Raw genomic sequence first — 15515 nt, 5'->3', positions numbered from 1 at the left:
ACCAAGACTGAGATATATTATCACTGTGATATTTATACCACAGATTAGGGACATGAAACTACACGAATGATTAACATACAGACTGGTACATGCAATGTGACTGTGGAAATCCAGTACGGAGTAGTGCCACCACATGCTGCAATCAGAGCTGCTAGATGTCGTGACATGAAATGGCAGTAGCTGTTCAGATGCAGGAGACGAGATCGCGTGCTTCATTGCTAGAGAGTTCTGGTCAATGAAAGCCGACACATTACCAGTCCAACTTGCAGAGGATGGCGTTGAATCATCGACACAGATGTGTCCACATCTATTGCAGTGATCCAGTGTTGCATCAGCCATGTGGATGATGGTGTTCTGTCCATTATGCCCAAGTGGACAAAATGGCAGTTGTCTCGTGCTGTGGTCACATTGTGTTGTCCAGTACCCAGTCGGCACTGTGTACAGTCTCCTTCTGTCCATTGGTTCTGCATACACCTCACTTTTGAAGCAGTGTGTCCCGTACAAACCACAGTGTCACGAAACGACAGAACACTAGAAGACCAATCACTCCACCCCATTCAAATGCACTCACATGCCTATATTCCACCCTGTGATGTTGGTGAGGAACAGTTGTACTTGTTCACACATTTCTGCTTCATATGTCGGCTCCACACGCATTGAGCATTGCTGTCCAGTCAAACAAAAGAGGGTGCTGTTGGGCGTACCTGCACGCCACCTCTAAATCCCTTATTAGCGGCCTGCTCTTCTAATGTCCTGTTATTGTGGTGTGTTGCAGATCATTGCTTCTGAATGTTTTATTTTTCAGAATCAGTTGTGTACAATATAATTCTTCTTATATTTTCTGGAAGTTATTTTGATGCATTTTTTAATTATATAATTTTTCAAACATTGAATGATAATTGATCTTTTATCTTGACGCACTTTAGAAAAGGGTTTGTAGGTAACATAAATACTCCTCTCAATTTAAATTTTAATACTTCATCAACCCTGAGATTGTTTTTATTGCAATAGATAATAGTAGTAGCAATGCGCAATGTCATGTCATGTCTGCTACCTGTAGTCTCTGCAAGAACATAATATTGTGGAATTCAAACATGTAATGATGTTTCATTACATATATTCTTGACATATTCCTTATATTAATGTGCAAGAAGGTTCTTGACGATTTAGTCAGAATCTTGCCGTGGGCTGTGGCGGCCAGCAAAGATGTAATGACCTGTACTGCTGTATCAACAGAAATACAATGTCACATACTCGTACACCCAGCCTCTAACAGTAAACAACACAAAGTATTTTAATAGTTTCATATATCCATATGCATTTAATAAGATGTGTTAAAATAAAGTTGTAAATGTTCACCAGATGTTGCTCAGGAGGGAAGACATCGATGTTACAGGAAATATTCTGTTACGCTACCCTACCCCTATTGATGGTCTGAAGATGTTTTGAACTGTGCAACAATTTTCCGATGAAATGATTTCTACAGAATGCCCCAGGAGGAATGGTCAGTATTCAGAGATGTCGCAGGAACGATCATTCGAGTCAGAAAAATGTAGTGTACATGGGCTGTAAAACACATATGTTAAGAACTATGAGCACTTCTTTCTCTTCAATTCTATGAAAAAAAAATCTCTTCTGCTGCTTCCCTTATTCTCGGAGGAGGTAGTATGGACCAATCAAGAACAAATTGTCTGGTTATTGTAAGAGCTTTGAGCAGTTCTTCTGTAGAAGAGATGTGTTTTTCACAGTAGCAAAGACAAATAAGTGCTCATTACTCTTAAGGTATACACCTTAGAGTCCATGTTTACTAGGCTTTTTTTCTTATTTTGGTCCTTACTGCCACCTCTCAGAATATGGAAAGTAAAGAGCTTGCAATAGGAGAGATTTGTCTCATATTATCAGAGATGAAGAAGTGATAGCTGTCTATGTATGCTTTTTAAGCCCATGTTTACTGGACATTTTTTGCTTCAAATGATCGTTCCTGTCATATCCCTAAACTTTGACCGTTCCTTCCTGAGACACCCATTGTATGTACCTCAGTTGCATTCTTTAAAATTCTGAAGGTGACTTGCATAAACTACAGAAAGTGAAGGACTGTGTACAACTTGTGCAGAAACCAGACTGCAGTTATAAAAGTCGAAGAATATGAATGGGAAGCAGTAGCTCAGAAGGGAATGAGACATGCGCGTTGGCTATCCCTGACATTGTTCAGTGTGTTCACTGATCAAGCAACAAAGGAAACCCAGGAGAAATTTGGGGAGGGAAAAGAAATAAAAACTTTATGAGTTGCCAGTGACCTTGTTATTCTCTCAGAGACAGTAGAGGAATTGGAAGATCAGTTGAATGGAATGGATTAGAAATAGCAGATGCATTTTGCTATTTGGACAGCAAAATAACTGATGATGGCTGAAGTAAAGAGGATATAAAGTACAGACTGGTAGCAGCAAGAAATGCATTTATGAAAAAGCGAAATTTATCTAAATTTAGATGTTAGGAAATCTTTTCTGTTGTGTAGCCCTGTAAGGATGTGAAACCTGGAGGATAAACAGTAAGGAAAAGAGGACAATAACAGCTTCTGAAATGTGATGCTACAGAATAATGCTGAACATCAGACAGGTAGTCCAAATCACTGATAAAGAGATACTGAATCGAATTGAAGGTAACACAAATTTAAGGGAAGGATAGAAAACATCCTGTTGATCAAGGAATTAGCAATTTGATAATGGGTGGAGAAAAGGGAGGTTAAATATTGCACAGAGGGACCTAACACTATAGCAGGCTCAAGTGGATGTAGGCTTCAGTAGTTATATAGGGATAAAGAACTCGCACAATTTACTGTTGTGGAGAGCTGCTGCAAACCACTCATTGCACTGAAGACCACAACAACAAAAACATAAGCAACTAGATTGCACCCAGTACTTATACTTACTTCACAGTGTTACAGTTTTCAGAGTCAGCTGTGTAAATTGTGTAATTCCAAATATAAACCGGTTTCTGTCTGCATTGACCTTACGTTACAGAGGTGTGCATATAAACACAGTTGTCTTTTGTTGTACTCCCATCAGTTACAGAACATTTGCATTGCGTCTGCATGAAAATTATTAACAAAAAAATTTTAATATATTTTTCTGTTAAATTGCAGATTTACACTTCAGAATTTGGCCTACAGCGTATGAAGGAAGAAGAAGTGAAAGGACCTTTAGAACTCTGTGAAAACAAGAAAGCAAATAGTGATGAAGAAGAAAGCACACTTGAAGATAAGGATGAGGATGAAGTAAGTAAGACTTATAAGCTGATGCACATTAGTTCATGCCAGATTTTCTCATGTTGGTTGAAACACAACCATGCGAGGAAAAATTTTTAGTGAACTTCGATGTGGTAGCTATTAGCTGGTGTGTCCCACTGATCAAGTTATTAAACTAATTGAAGCTAAGTTCAGTGACTGAACTAAAGTTGTTCCTACATGTTAACTACCACATACTTTTTATTTAATATCCAGTTTTATGAAGAGACTGATAGTGTGTTCACAGGAAGTCAATTGTCCCTTATTGTTGCTAATCTTTATATGGACAGGGTGGGGACATGTTTGGAAAATTGGGAATCCTCAGGGAATGAAATTTACTGGGAAAGTAAGGGACACTTCAGGGAGTTGTGGGAGGCTTTGGTGAAAGTTGGACTGTTTGTTCACAAAAAAAATTTTACAACAATTATGAGAAAGCTAGATAGCTACTCACTGTAAAGACAATATGTTGGGTTGCAGACAGGCACAATGAAAATATTGTTACATACTAAGCTTTCGGCAAAAGCCTTCTTCAAAGAAGAAAGAAAAACACACACACACACACACACACACACACACACACACACACACACACACACAGGGGATCCACAACTCTTTTGTGGCTAAGTGCGTAGCGAGCACGGGACCCCGAGCTAATGTGGCCTTCCTTCCTTTCCGGGCTGCATACCTTCCCTTTCCGCATCCTTCCCCATCCCCCATCTTCACCCCCCCCCCCCCCCCCCCCTCACCTCTGGCTCTTTCCTTCCCTTTCTCCCCCTCTGGGAGTATGGTTTGTGCCTACGTCCGGAGGCGGACGCTTGTAAATGTATGGCATTCTTCGCCTTCCTTGCTTGTATGTCTTCATCCTTCCTTTGTCCTTCTCTTTTCCTTACCTCTTCTCTTCTCTTTACCCTTCTCTCCGCTGCGGCGTTTGAGACCTTTCTTCTTTCCCTTTCCCTTTCTCTTTCGTCCTCCCTGTGCGTGTCTGAAGGCCGACCCACGCACATCCATGCATAGCCGGTGACGGGGTAACGCGTAATTCCCCGCCCCGGGTAGACAGGTAGGACACGTACGTACCCCCTGGTAATGGCCAGGCCCTGGGAGGGGTGATTACCTGAGCTGATACCTTCCGAAAGTGCCGATTGGTCCCTCCGTCCGTTTGTCGGGAGGTGTGACCTGAGGTGTGAACAATCACCTAAGGCGGGAGTGCCCTCAGAGAAGGCCCCCACAAGGGAGGAGTGCGCCATCGGAGACTCCGGTAATCATGGGGGATTCTTCCGCAATGGTTTCCTCACCTTCCACTATGTCTGCTCACAAACGTAAGTTCACTGACTCTCAGCCACAGTCAGTTCTTCCATCGTTGCCACAGTTCCTTGTTGTTTCTCGGTCTGACGACGGTCACGACTTCTCCACAGTCAACCCTTTCATTATTCAGAAAGGTGTCGACGCAATTGCAGGTCCTGTAAAGTCTTGTTCCAGATTACGGAATGGCACCCTGTTGTTAGAAACAGTCAGTGCCCTCCAGGCACAAAAATTGCTGCGTACCTCACTACTACACACCTTCCCTGTCCAGGTGGAACCGCACCGTACTTTAAATTCCTCGCGTGGAGTCGTTTATACACGCTCCCTCGATGGATTGTCTGACGAAGAAATTCAGCACTACCTGTCTGACCAGGGCGTAACGGCTGTTCATAGGGTTATGAAAAGGGTTGACACGAACACCATTCCAACCCGCATTGTCTTCTTGACATTTGACAAAGTTCAACTCCCATCGAAAATCAAAGCAGGCTATGAGATAATTTCCGTTCGCCCTTACGTCCCAAACCCTACACGTTGCTATCAGTGTGAGCGGTTCAATCACACCAGCCAGTCCTGTTCCAATCCGGCCAAATGTGTTACGTGTGGCAAGGATGCCCATGAAGGTGCTTGTCCCCTCGCTGCATCAACTGTATGGGTGACCACGCTGCTTCCGCTCGAGATTGTCCCGTTTTTAAGGACGAAAAGCTCATCCAGGAAATTAGAGTAAAGGAAAAGGTGTCGACCTTTGCTGCTCGAAAATTATTCGCCAGTCGACAGCCCACCGTGCCTCAGAAAGGAAAATACAGCACTGTCCTTGCTTCTCCTCGGCCAACAAAGGAGGCGGCCACGCAGACTTGCGACCTCACCTTTAGTGCCACGGTCGTCAGATCGGCCAGCGCAAAGATTGCCCGTTCAACCTCACCACTTTCGCCTGCCCACTCTCTGGCTCACCCTTTGTCGAGTTCTGCTAAATCTCGAGCCCACAAGTCAGACACCAAGACTTCGAAAAAAGAGCATACTCGTGAAGAGTTTTTACGTACGGCAACTTCCCAACCATCGGTTCCTCCTTCCTCTAAACATCACACTTCCAAGAAGGCTACAAAGAAACCCAGTTCCTCTCCTTCTCCGCCAAGGCGTGTCCCATCTACAGCACCACCTGGCGTAAATCGCCCTCGGCCGTCTTCTGTGTCGCCGAGGCGCACTGCTGGCGGCCGATCAACCAGCCGATCGCTGGTGGCAGGAGCTGCTCCTGACCAACCTATGGATCAGGATCTTCTGCCTTCGGCTGAATGCCATTCCATGCTGTCGGTCGCAAGCTCAGAGCAGTCGTTGAGTTGACAGCGACCTTGGTCACATTCCTCCATTTTCTGTTCACCCTATGTCCATTATCCACTGGAATATCCGCGGTATTCGAGCCAATCGGGATGAATTGTCAATCCTCTTACGATCCTACTCGCCGGTCATCTTCTGTCTTCAGGAAACGAAGCTGCGTCCCCATGACCGCTTTGTTCTCCCTCATTTTCAGTCCGTCCGATATGATCTCCCCTCTGTTGAAGGCACTCCAGCACATGGAGGACTCATGATTCTTCTCCATGAAACTCTCCATTATCACCCAATCCATTTAAACACTTCCTTCCAAGCTGTCGCCGTCCGTCTTTCCCTTTCCGGATACATGTTCTCTCTTTGTACTGTATACATTCCATCGTCCACACCAATGGCACGAGCTGATCTCCTTCATCTTCTTGGTCAGCTTCCACCCCCATATTTGCTGGTTGGGGACTTCAACGCCCACCACCCGCTTTGGGGATCTCCTCATCCTTGTCCACGTGGCTCACTATTGCTAGACATCTTCCACCAACCAGATCTAGTTTGCCTCAACACTGGGGTCCCTACATTTTTATCTGCCTCCACGACAAATTTATCTCATTTGGACCTTGCGGTCGGTACTGCTCCGCTAGTTCGGCACTTCGAATGGTTCACCCTTGATGATACACACTCGAGTGACCACTTTCCATGTGTCCTTAGACTGCAGCCTCAACTGCCCTACATGCGCCCGCGACACTGGAAGTTTGCCCAAGCCGATTGGACACTTTTTTTGTCTCTAGCGACATTCGATGACCGTCACTTTCCCAGCGTCGACGATGAGGTCACACATATTACCGACGTTATTCTTACAGCTGCGGAACATTCAATACCACGCACCTCCGAATTGCCCCGGCGCCCCCCAGTTCCTTGGTGGAACGAGGCATGCCGTGATGCAATACGTGAGCGGCGACGTGCTCTCCGCAGTTTCCGCCACCATCCTACTTTGGCCAACTGTATCCGCTATAAGCAGTTCCAAGCGCGATGCCGTCGTGTCGTCCGCGATAGCAAGAAGGCAAGCTGGAAATTCTGTATTTGCTCATTTAACACCTTCACTCCCTCCTCGGAAGTTTGGAGTCGGCTTCGACGGTTCTCAGGCGCGCCTAGTTTCTCCCCAGTCTCTGGGCTCACTGTTGCGCATGACACATTAGTGGACCCCGTCGCAATTTCTAACTTGTTGGGTCAGCACTTTGCTGAGATTTCGAGCTCTTCAAATTACCCGCCAGCGTTTCTCCCGAAGAAACGTGCAGCGGAAGTGCGACCTCTTGCTTTCTCCTCTCAAAATCGCGAAAGCTACAATACTGTTTTCTCCTTGCGGGAACTCCAACATGCACTCTCTTCTTCCTGCTCCTCCGCCCCAGGACCGGATGGTATCCACATCCAAATGTTGCTGCATTTATCAACCCATAGTCTGCATTACCTCCTTCGCCTTTATAATCGAATTTGGACCGACAGTACTTTTCCCAGACGATGGCGGGAAGCTATCGTCGTTCCTGTTCCGAAACCTGGAAAGGACAAACATCTCCCCTCTAGCTATCGCCCCATTTCTCTCACGAGTAGTGTCTGTAAGGTTTTGGAGTGTATGGTGAATTACCATTTAGCGTGGTGGCTGGAATCCCGCAGTCTTTTAACACCTGCCCAATGCGGATTCCGAAAGCATCGTTCTGCAGTTGACCATCTTGTTGCTCTCTCCACTTATATCATGAACAATTTTCTCCAGAAACGCCTAACAGTAGCAATATTTTTTGATCTGGAGAGAGCATATGATACCTGTTGGAGGACAGGCATCCTCCGCACACTGTTCTCTTGGGGCTTTCGAGGTCGGCTGCCCCTTTTTCTTTGCGAATTTATGGCCGAGCATACATTTAGGGTGCGGGTGAACACTATTCTCTCCCGTACTTTCTCCCAAGAAAACGGGGTACCCCAGGGCTCCGTGCTGAGTGTTGTACTGTTTGCCATTGCCATCAATCCAATTATGGATTGTCTCCTTCGTGATGTCTCGGGCTCCCTCTTTGTGGACGATTTTGCGATCTACTACAGCTCTCAACGGACCAGCCTTCTTGAACGATGTCTTCAAGGATGTCTCGATCGCCTCCACTCTTGGAGCATCGAAACCGGCTTCCGTTTTTCTCCCAGTAAGACCGTTTGTGTTAATTTTTGGCGACGTAAGGAGTTTCTTCCGCCCTCCTTACATTTAGGTCCTGTCAACCTTCCGTTTTCAGACGTCACTAAATTCTTGGGTCTTATGTTTGACAGAAAACTGTGCTGGTTCTCCCACGTTTCCTATCTTTCGGCTCGCTGTCTGCGATCCCTTAACACCCTCCGTGTCCTGACTGGTACCTCCTGGGGAGCGGACCGAGTGGTCCTTCTCCGCCTCTATCGCGCCTTAGTGCGCTCGAAATTGGACTATGGAAGCATAGTCTACTCCTCTGCTCGGCCGTCTATTCTTCGGCGTCTCGACTCTATCCACCACCGTGGATTACGTTTAGTGCCTGGAGCTTTTTACACTAGCCCTGTGGAAAGCCTTTATGCTGAGACTGCTGAACCTCCGCTGTCCAATCGGCGAGCAGTCCTTCTGAGTCGTTATGCTAGCCATCTGTCTTCCATGCCCGCTAATCCAGACCATGACATTTGTTTCGACACCTCCTTTGATGTAGGGTATGCAGGCCGCCCCTCCTCCCTACTACCACTGGGAGTCCGCTTCCATCAACTGCTCCATTCTCTTTCCTTCCGCTTTCCTAAAACCTTCTTGACAACTTGGGGTACAGCACCGCCTTGGTTCCGTCCCCGGATCTGCCTGCTCCGTGACCTTTGTCGATTTCCCAAGGATGGTACCCCTTCACTTGTTTATCGTCGGGCATTTGCTGCTCTATGTGCACAAATGACGGACGCCACATTTATTTACACCGACGGCTCGAAAACATCGTTAGGTGTAGGGAGTGTCTATATTGTTGGCGACACCCCAAATCACTTTCGGCTTCCCGACCAGTGTTCGGTTTATACTGCGGAGCTTTACGCTGTTCTCCAGGCTGTCCACTACATCCGCCGCCATCAGCGGATACAGTACGTTATCTGCTCAGATTCTCTCAGCTCTCTCCTCAGTCTCCAAGCTCTTTATCCTGTGCACCCTCTGGTCCACCGGATTCAGGAGTGTCTGCGCTTGCTCCACCTGGGGGGGCGTCTCGGTGGCATTCCTCTGGCTCCCGGGACATGTTGGTATCTGTGGAAATGAGGCGGCCGATATTGCAGCCGAGGCTGCAGTCTCTCTTCCTCGGCCAGCTATTCAATCGATTCCCTTCGCCGATCTACGGAGCGTTCTATGTCGATGTGTTGTTCATTTATGGCACACGCATTGGTCGACACTTACCCATAATAAATTGCGGAACATGAATGCTCTTCCTTGTGCTTGGACCTCTTCCTCCCGAACGCGTTGTCGGGAGGAGGTAATTTTAACTAGACTCCGGATAGGGCACTGTCTTTTTAGCCATCGACATCTTTTAAGCGGCAATCCTCCCCTACTCTGTCCCCACTGCTCTCAGCTGTGGACGGTAAGACACCTTTTAATTGAGTGCCCCTATTTTAATCCGTTACGCTCCCGTCTACAGCTTTCGCCTGATATATCGTCGATTTTAGCAGATGACACGCACTCAGCCGACCGCGTTCTCAAGTTTATTAGTGCCAGTGAAATGACGTCAGTCATTTGAAGCTTTTTTTGGGGACAACCAACCCCTTTCTGTAGTGGATTTTTAAGCCTTCCTTCTGCTTTTAGTTTCTCCAATTTTATGACTTTCGTTTCCATTGCTTCAATTTCGGCTTTTTACTGTTTCCTAAGTCACGGGCCGGGCGCTAATGACCATAGAAATTTTGCGCCCAAAAAAAAAAAAAAAAAAACACGCAAAAAAGCAGAGCCCCCCGACTCCCTCTCTCTCCCTCTCCCCCCTCCCCCCTCACACACACACACACACACACACACACACACACACACACACACACACACACACACACAGGACTGCTATCTCCGTCCACTCTGGCCAGACTGCAACTGTCGTGCTGAACGAAAGCAGCATTCTGGAGTGAGGCAGGGAAGAGGAAGGGATAGCAGAGTATGAGGGAGGGTTGTGTGGAAGAGTGCTATAAAGCGAAGTGAGCAGTGTCTGGAAGGTGTACGGACAAGGCTGCCAAACGTCACATCGGACGCCTGTGGAGGAGGGGGGAGTGGAGTGTGGGAGGGTGGAAAAGGAGAGGAGAAAAGACTGGTGAGCATGTTGGCAAAGAGCAGTACATAATGAGAGTGAGGGAATGTGAGTTGGGATGCGATTATAGGGCAGAGGTGGCAGAAATTCTTGTATGAGGACATTAGATTATTGTATGTTGAGATGCATAATTTCAGGAGAGAAGCACATGTTATAAGGATAACTCCCATATGCATAATTCAGGAAAGTAGGTTGTGGAGGGGAGGATCCAGATGGCTCAGGTTGTGAAGCAGCTATTAAATCAAGCATGCTACATTCAGCTGCATGTTGTGTCACAGGGTGGTTCAGTTTGCTCTTGGTCACAGTTTGGTGGTGGCCATTCATCCTTTTAGAAAGCTGATTGACAGTCATACAAATAATAGAACTGTGTAATGAATGCAGCAGAGCTCATATATGACATGACTGCTTCCATAGGTGGCCTGGCCTCTGATGGGTAGGATAAACGTATGACAAGACAGGAATAGAAAGTACTGGGTGGGTGGATTGGGCAGATTTTCCACCTGGATCTTTCACAGGGATATGATCCTTTTGACAAGGGTTTGGAAGTGGCATAGGAATGGACTAGAACACGTTACAACACATTCTCCACTTTAGGAGGGTTGGGAGGGATTGTGGGAAGGATGTTCCCCATTTCAGAACATGATGGTAGCCCTGACGAAGGTGTGGTTCAGTTGTTCCAATCCAGGATGGTACTGGATGATGGAGGAGTGCTGCTGTGTAGCTGCTGCTTGGTGGTGGTGGTGGTGGTGGTGGTGGTGGTGGTGGTGGGAGGATTTGAGGGTGTGTGGAGTTATGACATAGGAAATCTATTTGCAGATGGTTGAAGGCTGTCTGTTAAGGCCTTGATGAGACCTTCAACATATTGGGCAAGAGAGTTCTTGTCACTGTAGATGAACCATTCCCACATAGCCAGCTTGTGTAGGAGGGACTTTTTGATGTGGGAGGGGTGGGAGCTGTCAAAATGCAGTACTGTTTGTGATTGGTTGTTTTTAATGTGGACAGTGGTGTGAATAGAGCCGACAGAGAGAGGAGGTCAATGTCCAGGTAGGTGGCATACTTCATTGAGGAGGATGAGCTGAAGTGAATGAGAGAGAAAGTGTTCAGGTTGTGAAGGAATGAGGAGTACAAATCATGGAGATATCATCATACAACATGAACCAGGCCAGGTTTAGGATTTTGAGAGACTAGGAACATTTCCTCGAGGTGGCCCGTAAACAGGTTGGCATAGGAGGGTGCCATGTCAATGCCCATGGCTCTGCCATGGAATTGTTTGTATACAAAACCCCAAGCCCCTGGTCTGGTTCATGGTCATTACTGATATCTTTGTGATCTGGACTCGGAGCGAAGACACCCTATCCTCATCTCTTCACAACCTCAACACCTCTCCCATCCGCTTCACCTGGTCCTCCTTCACCGAGCGTGCAACTTCCTGGATGTTGGCCTCCTCCTCCCCGTGGCTCCATCAACACTGCTATCCACATTAAACCCACCAATCACCAACAGTATCTGCATTTTGGCAGCTCCCATTCCTTCCACACAAAAAAAACCCTTCTGTACAACCGGGTCACCCAGCATGGTGTATCTGCAATGACAAGAACTCCCTTGCCTAGCATGCTTAAAGGCTCACCGAGGCCTCCACAGACAACTACTGTCTCGCAGACCTAGTCCACAAAAAGATTTCCTGTGCCATATGCTCCCACATCCCTAATCCTCCCACCTCCCTACACATTCTCCACTCCTGAAATTATCCCAACCGCACATACAGTAACCTAATGTTCCTAAACTCCACCCAACAGTTTCCACCCCCTCTCCTATCACCAACTCCCTGATCACACCCCCTCATCCTCACTGTGCGCCACTCTTTGCCAGTGCATTGCCCAGTCTTTCCTCCTCTCTGCTCCTCTTTTTTTCTGCTCCTCTTTTTTTCTCGACCTCTTTTTTTCTCCACCTCTTTTTTTTCTCCTCTCCTTTTCTCCTCTCCTCTTCTCCTCTTCTCCTCTCCTCCTCCCATTTTCTCCTCTCCTTTTCTCCTCTTCTCCTCTTCTCCTCTCCTCCTCTCCTTTTCTCCTCTCCTTTTCTCCTCTTCTCCTCTCCTTTTCTGCTCCTCTCTTTTTCTCTTTTTCTGCTCCTCACTTTTTCTCTTTTTCTGCTCCTCACTCCTGCTCCCCCCCTCCCCTCCCACGCCCCTCCTCCACTGCCCCTATGCTAAGCCTGGCACCCTTTTAGTGCCATCTTCTAATCCCTGAACACTCTGCCAGACAGCACTCTTCTCTCCCTTCAACCATACCATCCCTTGCGGGTTTGGGATTCAGAATAGGCCCGAGGTATTCCTGCCTAGGGTTTGACCTCCACACCTTCCAAGTTTTTCCGAAGTGTCCTATATGGTGCCCTACATGGTGCATCGTATATCATCATGTGTTTAAACCTTCTTCACCTCTTACTGCTATGGCTCTGCAACTCCATCTGCAATCCAGCTATTTGGGTGAGGACACCTTATGAGATACATTATCCACTTCTGTTCTTTGCTGTCCTCTTTTGCCCCCATGACAGTATTGGATATCTTTGCACCCAATGTCCAGCTCGGTAGTCAGTCTGTCGTGGAGGGGTCATCGTGTACCCTCTTAGTCGTAGCCCCCTGAACACAGGGATCTCACTGCTGATGCCTGAACTGCAAACTCCCTACGTATACCAAGGAACAGGTGCCCATCTTCTTGGGGCATCAGGACTCCCAACAATGGTCATCGCACCAGGTGGCCTTTGCTGTGGCTGGTGGCATCCGTGGGGAGAACCCTTGATCTGAGTGGGTGGCATCAGGGCAGATGACCCACAGTGAAGTGCATGAAGTTATCTGATGTTCTTGGTTGACTGGTCCCAGCAGTCCCTTAAGTGTGGAAAAGGCCAATTTAATGCTGACAGATATAACCCCAAATCATTCCCTCCCTTGCTACCCCATGGGGGGGAACACAGGGGTAAGGATCAAGGTGAGATGTATTCTCCCAAATATTTAGGTTGCGACAGGCCTGATTGGGAATCTTTTCTACTAACAAAGCCTCTGTTTTTTGTCAAGAACTTACGGGAAAAGTTCAGAGAAGTGGCGGGAATATCGAAAATGAGAAATGGGTCGTATTGGTACAAACAGAATCCCCTGTCCAGTTGCATGCATTGCTGTGACAAGCTGGGTGATGTTCCGGTCTCCATCACCCCCCATAAGAGCTTAAATATAGTCCAGGGGATTATATTCCATGGAGATCCCTTCTTGCAGTCCAATGACGAGTTGTACGCTAACCTACAGCAACGAGGTGTCCACTTCATCAGGCATGTGTATAAGGGACCTGAGGACAACAGGTTTGCTACCGGTGCCTCTATCTTGGCCTTCAAGGGTGATATGTCACCTGAAAAGGTCAAGTTGATGGTCTACCAGAGTGACATTAAACCCTATTTTCCTCCCCCAATGTGGTGCTTCAAATTTTAGAATTTGGGCACATGTCCTCTCGGTGTAAAACGAACACCAAATGTAGGGAGTGTGGACATCCATCACATACAAATGTCCTTTGTGCCCATCCTCCCATTTGTGTCAGCTGTGGAGAGCATCATTCCCTCTCTTCACCAGACTGCACCATTTATCAGAAAGAGAGTAAGATAATGGAATATAAGACACTGGATAGGCTGATGTATACAGAAGCGGAAAAAAAAAATCCATTTTAATACTGTAGACATAACGTCATCCTGTGTTGCAGTTATGACAACATCACCCTTTATCAAAACAGCATCCCCATCAGTTCTGCCTCCTACTGTGGGCGTTCAGGGCCACCAGACTATGTCTGTCCCCTTCATTGGGCTTCCTGATCATCATCAGTTCCTGAGACAAACTCAGAGACGCCCTCCCAGCCCATGAAACCATAAGAAAAGTGAGAGGACTGAAAGAAGAAACCTATCAAGAAGTGAGAGATCCTGGTGGCCCACACATTGCTGCTTCTGGCAGGCTCCAATTGTGAGGATGAAGTGGAGATCCAAGTGTCCCGCGAGGACCTAGATCTCCCTAGAGCCTCCAAACCAGTGGACACTGAAACCACTAGTGCTCAACAGGTGGCAGTAGTCTGGTCCATTTACTCTCCAACCCACCCACCCACCCACCTACGCCCTGCTATTCCTCTCTTTTTTTCTGCCCCACTCTGGATTTCTGCTTTCGTTCAGTGCAAGAGTTGCAGTCTGGCCAGATCGACCAGTGTGTGAATGTGTGTGTGTGTTTACCTTTTTTTGTGAAGAAGGCTTTGGTCAAAATGTTAGTGTGTAACAGTCTTTTTGTTGTGCTTGTCTGCAACTCAGTGTGTTATCTTTACAGTGAATAACAATCTATCCTTTTCATGTTTGTTAATATTCCAACCTGGACTTTCCATTGTTTAAAAATTTACTTTGTCTTTTTGTTACAAATACATTCAAGATTGTGCTTCACAAATGATCAGTTGTGGACTTGAGTAATGTAAGAAGATGAAGTGCATTAAATTACAATGAAGGCTTTCATGACCAGTTGCCTTAATTGCTGGTGACATTTCTGGATTGTATGGTCATGGTCCATGAAACTTCGTTGTTCCTAAACCAGAGCTGCATTGGACATCAGTTGGCAGAGTCAGTGGTCCCAGGACCACCTCTGAAGAGAGAGGTGATTACTGTGAAAAGGGGGCTTGGTAATTTATACATGATCTGCAGAGATAATTGGTGTCAAAGGTAAAAATTATCTATTGATTCTATAGAGACTCTGTCTCTATATCACCAACTGTCATGACTTCTTCTTCTCTGTTAAAATTGTCCCAATGTTTATATATTTTGGTGGCTTTTCTATATAGCTGTGGATAGTAGTTTTTCACTGTAGATCGGATATTTACTTTTGGTGGACTTCTCTTCATGGTTTCACGACTGAGGAGCATGCTCTGCTTCAGCCGATTTGTCAGCTTTTCCTAACCAGGAAAGATTTTTGTGTTCCTTCAGGCTAGTATCACACTTTTAGTTTCATTATAGACATTACCACATGTACACAGAACCTTGTATACCTCAAATTCATATAGAGGAGGGCATTTATTCTGTACTGTCCTACACCTGTTACAAAGTACACTGAATTCTTGTAATGATTTTTGCTTGACTATGTTTACAATAGCATGTTCATTGATCCCAGGAATCTTCATTATTGTCAGTGGGTTTTTGACTCAAGGTCAGTTTCCCAGTGCACGATTGTGAGAGTGACAGTGTGTGATGTGTGTGTGAGACCAGTGAGTTCATCTTTCTCACAGAAGCATGTTTTAATTAAAAATATGTAAATAGGGATC

The 15515-nt window shown here is 46.4% G+C and overlaps 1 protein-coding gene across 1 annotated transcript in view; it reads left to right on the top strand.

The window, feature by feature from the left end:
- Positions 1-15515, top strand: part of LOC124717032 (ESF1 homolog) — an 88774-nt gene that overhangs the window by 25692 nt on the left and 47567 nt on the right. Inside the window, exon 4 of the mRNA XM_047243687.1 lies at positions 3143-3274. Coding sequence (XP_047099643.1) covers positions 3143-3274 — 132 coding nt within the window. The remainder of the gene's footprint in view (positions 1-3142; positions 3275-15515) is intronic.

Source organism: Schistocerca piceifrons, chromosome 9, assembly GCF_021461385.2.
Source record: "Schistocerca piceifrons isolate TAMUIC-IGC-003096 chromosome 9, iqSchPice1.1, whole genome shotgun sequence".
NCBI lineage: Eukaryota > Metazoa > Arthropoda > Insecta > Orthoptera > Acrididae > Schistocerca > Schistocerca piceifrons.
This window is presented reverse-complemented; position numbering and strand designations above follow the sequence as displayed.